At 34.6% G+C, this 6,000-nt stretch overlaps 1 protein-coding gene across 1 annotated transcript in view; it reads right to left on the reverse strand.

Annotated features, from left to right (window-relative positions):
- LOC144957240 (uncharacterized) overlaps positions 1–6,000 on the reverse strand; it is a 126,930-nt gene that overhangs the window by 71,153 nt on the left and 49,777 nt on the right. Inside the window, exons 23-25 of the mRNA XM_078888315.1 lie at positions 5,272–5,404; positions 1,139–1,276; positions 45–171 (exon numbers count right to left, since the gene is read on the reverse strand). Coding sequence (XP_078744441.1) covers positions 45–171; positions 1,139–1,276; positions 5,272–5,404 — 398 coding nt within the window. The remainder of the gene's footprint in view (positions 1–44; positions 172–1,138; positions 1,277–5,271; positions 5,405–6,000) is intronic.

The raw sequence follows: 6,000 nt of genomic DNA on the forward strand, positions 1-6,000 counted from the left end.
GCTTTTATATTCATTTTTGTTTATTACATTCTGAATCCCCTTACCAAGAGTCAGAAATCCACTGGCGTTGATTTCTTTGATGACAGCTGGGTGGTGGGTACCGTCCTCCAAGGCCACCTCTAGAACTGACCCGACCTTGAACCTTTCCTGGTCCTTCAGTTGCCATGATTTCTGCCAAACAACAAAACAAGACTTTCTGTGCACTTTAGTTTGTTTTGTTTTTAAGGGTTTTACAAGGGTTTACAAATAACACCAGCAAAAAGGGAAAAAATGGGATAGAAAACAGTTCCAAACTTACAATTAAAGCGCCTAAAAAAAGATAAGACAAAGGGGAATTGGCCCAAATAGGAAACAGATTCCAAGAGCACATTATCAAAGTACTTAGTTTGAGATCATCTAAAATTCTCTCCCGACACAAGCACAGTTCCCACCCAAATATAAGATGTAAGCAAACCATAATACAGTGCATAACAGAGATATGATTTACAAGTCAAAAAATATCATCTCCCAAATCTCTTCCTATACATTTGACTGTTTCCCTTTCAGCCAGGGTATTCCGCTAGGGCAAAACCAAGTAGATTCTGATGTGGTATTGGGATCGACTTCAGGGCGGAGAAAGAAGGAGAAGGAGAGGGAGAGGGGGAGAGAGAGAGAGAGAAATAGAGACTTCAGAGGGGAGAGAGGGGGAAAGGAAAGCCAAAAAATAAAATAATAATAATAATAATAATAATAATAATAATAATATAATAATAAATAATAATAATAATAATAATAATAATAATAATAATAATAATAATAATAATAATAATAATAATAATAATAATAATAATAATAATAATAATAATAATAATATAATAATAATAATAATAATAATAATAATAATAATAAATAATAATAATAATATAATAATCATATAATAATAATAATAATATAATATAATAATAATAATAATAATAATAATAATAATAATAATAATAATATAATAATAATAATAATAATAATAATAATAATAATAATAATAATAATAATAATAATAACAATAATAATAAGCATATTTCTAAAGCTCCTTTTGTCGAAGCCTCAAAGCGCTCAATCATCCAACAGAATTTTAAAAGAAACTAAAAACGAACAAAATTACCTTAAGACCTGGAGCATGAATGATGTAAATACCACTCTTGTAAGAGACAATTGTAACTTTCATGTTCCATCCGTCAACTTCCTCCGTGTGCATTTCCTGGCCATACATATTAATGATCACACGCACACGTTGTCCAACCTAGTCGTTGATTTTGAATATATGTGTGAATTTGAGCATTTTAAAATTGAGCATTGATATAGTGCTATTGATATCATAATCAATGTTATGCATTTGTACAGAAATATGAATAATAAATTTTGTATTTGGAGCGCTTGGCTTGTAGTTGGTTTCTCCACCGGTGACGTCCAATCAAGGGACGCTACTCTTCCGCTAATCTCATTCCCAATAGCCCTTGAGCATGAAGAATGGCGTTCCATGACATTCAATACCTCTGTAGGGAGATGGAACACCGGTAAGGTAAGGTAAGGTAAAACATTTTTTTTAAAAAGATCAAATTACCAAACAAGGAGCTTTTTTTTGTTTGTTTGTTTGTGTGTTGCTTTAGGTCTCTTCCAACACAATTGAGGTTATATGAGAGACCGCTGAAACAAAAAAACAAGCAATCTAACAAAAATAGTACAAATGTAAATCAAAATCATAACCTAAAGATATCATAAGCTAAATTATAAATAACAAAGAGCAAACAGGCAGAAGATTTACAGAAAAAAAATATCCCCTGTCAAAAATACAATCACAAACCAAAGAAGCAGGATAGGCTAGTAAAGAGAAGAAGAAACGACATCACTATCGGATCGTACACCCATGCGAACATCATAGGTATATGATTCAAGGGTGATGCTCCCATCCAACCACCCGCCAAACAAGGAGCATTTCAAGCTTAAAACCCTTCATCAGCAAACAACAAAATAATAAAATTGTGACCCTCCGCCTCGAAACGGTACTAAGTCGGATTTTTCAATTTTGGGTATTTGGTACCCAATCATAGCTTATTTTATGCTTTAAAATTTGATACCAAATTTATACAATTGTGGTTATTCATTGCCGAGATATGACCGTTTGAAGTAGGGAGAGTGTGAAAACCCAGTTTTGAGAAAATCGACTTTGAAGTGAGGCACCGTTTTCACGCACAGTCAAATCAATGGGTAAAGATAACTCCTTAGATACGGGCATCGAAAATTTGACGAGAATATTGAAATTTGGCATGAGCTTAGATTATACATCTAATAATGTACATACAAATTTTTAAAACAATCCAATTATTACTTTTGTAGTTATTCATTATTATGTAAGATCTTAAAACAAATAAAACACCTTTAAAAAATGCTGACAATTGCTCACTTTTTCAAGAATTTTTGATATTTAAATAAAGAATCAATGAAATAAGAGTTAATAATGTGAAATTTTTGTCTTATTTAATAGAGAAAATACGATTTCAAAATGCCAAAAGTTAAAGAAGGTTTTATAATTTGAAAGTACAGTTTTGAAACTACGTGAAGCCGGGTGGGCAGGGAAAGAATTATCAAGAAAGTGGATTAGAGAGGAAGAGATAGAATGAGAGAGTAAAATACACACACACGCACACACACACACACACACACAGACACACACATGTGAGAGAAAGAGAGAGAGAGAGAGAGAGAGAGAGAGAGAGAGAGAGAGAGAGAGAGAGAGAGAGAGAGAGAGAGAGAGAGAAAGAGGAGCGAGAGGGGGAGGGGAGAGAGACTGCATTAAGAGTACGCGAGGGAAATAGAAGAAAGATTGAAACCTGTTTAAGTGTATGTGTGTGTGTGCGTGCGTGTGTGTGTGTGTGTGTGTGTGTGTGTGAAAGAAACAAAAGGGAGACGGAGAGAGTGAGGTAGACATGAAGAAAGGGATGGAGGCGGAGCAAAGAATTGTAGGGATAGTTTAAAGAAAGCATTTTGTTACAAAGTAAGTTATAGTCAATCAACTGGAAACATATTGACCAATGAGATAGCAATTAAAGAAATGGGCTGGTCAAATCAATCATTGCATTGTTTCCATTTTGAGTCAGATGACAACTTGAGGAGGAGGGGTGGGGCTTATTGTGTAGTGACTTACATGAAAACATATTATTGAATCTCTCAAGTTTTCCTTAGCGTTCCACCACATTGTTCATTGTCTAAAAAGACCCCCCCCCCCCCAACCCCCTTTCTTTCAGTATACAAAGAAAGCACGACTAAACGAACATCCATCTCTCTCTCTCTCTCTCTCTCTCTCTCTCTCTCTCTCTCTCTCTCTCTGTGTGTGTGTGTGTGTGTGTGTGTGTGTGTTTGTCTCTCTCCGCTCTTCATCTATCTATCTATCTATCTATCTATCTATCTATCTATCTATCTATCTATCTATCTCTATCTATCTATCTATCTATCTATCTATCTATCTCTATCTATCTATCTATCTATCTATCTATGTATCTATCTATCTATCTATCTAACTATCTATCCATTTATCTATCTATCTATCTATCTATCTATCTATCTATCTATCTATCTATCTATTTATCCATTAATAGGTTTGTCATTCTGTCCATCCATTTCATTTTTTAGTTACACGTATTTCCTTCGGGAGTTCATCAATTGTTGAAGGCTCTATCTATTATTCTGCTTTTGTACTTAAAATTAAATGTTTATTCTAAAACAATCTCTGTAAGTGTAAGATAAGGCAACTGTTGTCCTATTAAGTCTTAGCATATCCTATAATTTCATGAATAAAAAAAGGGGGACAAAGGAGGACCTTCACCTCGATCACTTGCAGCTAGACAAAGAAATTATAATAGCACGTGGTGTGTATCAAAATGCACAAACACACACAATGTAACACACGCATGCTGACGTCATGAAGCATTCCCCGAGCATAATGGCCGACAGCCACAGCGCATGTGATGAGCGTTGACCAATCAGAATCATTTATTTGTAAGGTTGTCAGGGAAAAACCTAGACTTGTTTACAGTTTTTAAAGTTCATTATTGGTTGAACCATGAAATTGTGGAAACAGCCATGCTTTCTCTGAAATAGATAAAGACACGCCCTTTGCTGTGATATCTTACATCTTATTGGTGGAGAAAAAGACTCGGTATTACTAAGCCTTGGAAAGGGTGGCTCTCTGAGAGAAAGTCAACTCTCGTTTTGAATGTGTCACTGATAGTTGCATTTTTAAACTTGACATTTATATAACTTATCGTCAATATTTATGTTGAATTATTATGTTTTCATGTAGAAAAATGATTGTAGTTTCTGAAACAACCAAAAACTGAAATTTGATAATTTTGACCATTTCCACTTTAAAACCGGTTTTCTTCGTTTTCCAAATCCCGACTTAATACCGCTTCGAGGCGGAGGGTCACAATTATAAATACATCACTTAAAAGCCAGATAGATGGCAAGGAAAAAAATATTTATTATCTTCCGTCTTACTGGTTTTTATGTTTTGTTTTTGTTTTTAAGGGTTTTACGGCGCTTGCAACACATTTAGGTTATATCAGCGTCAGTAAAAAGGAAGAAAATGGGATAGTAAAAATTTCTAGAATTACAATTAAAGCACCCAAGAAAAAGTAAGACATAGGGGAACTGGGAATAAATAGGGATCAGATGCAGATTCCAAGAGCATATCACTAATGTACTTAGTTTGAGATCACCTATAAGTCTCAACTGGACCCAAGCACAAAATCCAACAAAGAGGAATACACTCAAATGCTTGCATTATACATTAAAAATAACAAATATAATAACACATAACAGAGAGATGATTTACAAGGAAAAAAATATCATCTCCCAAAACAATAACTATGCATTTGACTGTTTCCCTCTCAGCTAGGCCTCCGGCCAGGGTCGGAACAAAACCGAGCAATCTCACACCAAGACAAAGACAGAAAACAAGTTGGAAAACAGATATAAGGGGATAGAAGACACGGTAAGTACCTCCCTGCCCACTGTGGAGGTAGGGAACCCCACCCAGTAACTGGTTTTTAGGTGATGCATTTATCTATTTGTTTTTTGAGTTTTTTTTGGGGAGGTTTTTTTGCTATTGGCTGAAGAAGGGGTTTGAGCCCAAAACGTTGAGTATTTGACTATAATTTAGTTCTTTTTTTTTTGAAGCTGTTATATTCATTCATTCCTGTGGACTAGAAACACAACAAACATGGCTTATGAACAAACCTTGATGCTTTCCAATCTCAAAGTGTAAATGCTGGTGCTGCTGGCAATAAACCATTTACTGTCCCTTTCATGGCCGTTCTGGTCCGTGAATCGCCCGTTAGATCCGTCAAACTTCAATTTTTTGCCAGACGCACTGGAAAATTTATTGTTACAATAAATAATGAGAATTGATCAAAGATGAAAAAAAAAAAATACAATAAATTTACATGGCTTTTGTTTTTAGCCTATGGCAACAAATTTGTTGATATTTAATATCTAACTTGGAAAAAAGAAACATAAGTAATTTTTAAAAATTATCTATTTCTAAACAGACTAGAGCTGTTTTTTTTGTTTTTAAGGGTTTTACGGCGCTTGCAACACATAAAGGTCATTCCAGTAAAAAGGAAGAAAATGGGATAGTAAAAATTTCTAGAATTACAATTAAAGCATTCAAGAATAAGGCAGACAAAGGGGAATTGGTTCAAATAGGGAACCGATGTAGATTCCAAGAGCGCACTATCAGTGTAATTAGTTGGAGATCACCCAAAAGTCTCATCCAGACACAAGCACAGGTCCCCACTAAGAGGAACACACTCAAATGTTTACAAACCATTTATAATACATAAACAAAACAAAATACAGTGCATGAGAGAGATGATTTACAAGGGAAAAAAATATCTCCCAAAACTAACTATACATTTGACTGTTTCCCTCCCAGTCAGGGTATCCGGCCAGGTCCAGGACAAAACC

This window comes from Berghia stephanieae, chromosome 11 (assembly GCF_034508935.2).
Source record: "Berghia stephanieae isolate SIO BIC M18660-M18661 chromosome 11, UCSD_Bste_1.3, whole genome shotgun sequence".
NCBI lineage: Eukaryota > Metazoa > Mollusca > Gastropoda > Nudibranchia > Aeolidiidae > Berghia > Berghia stephanieae.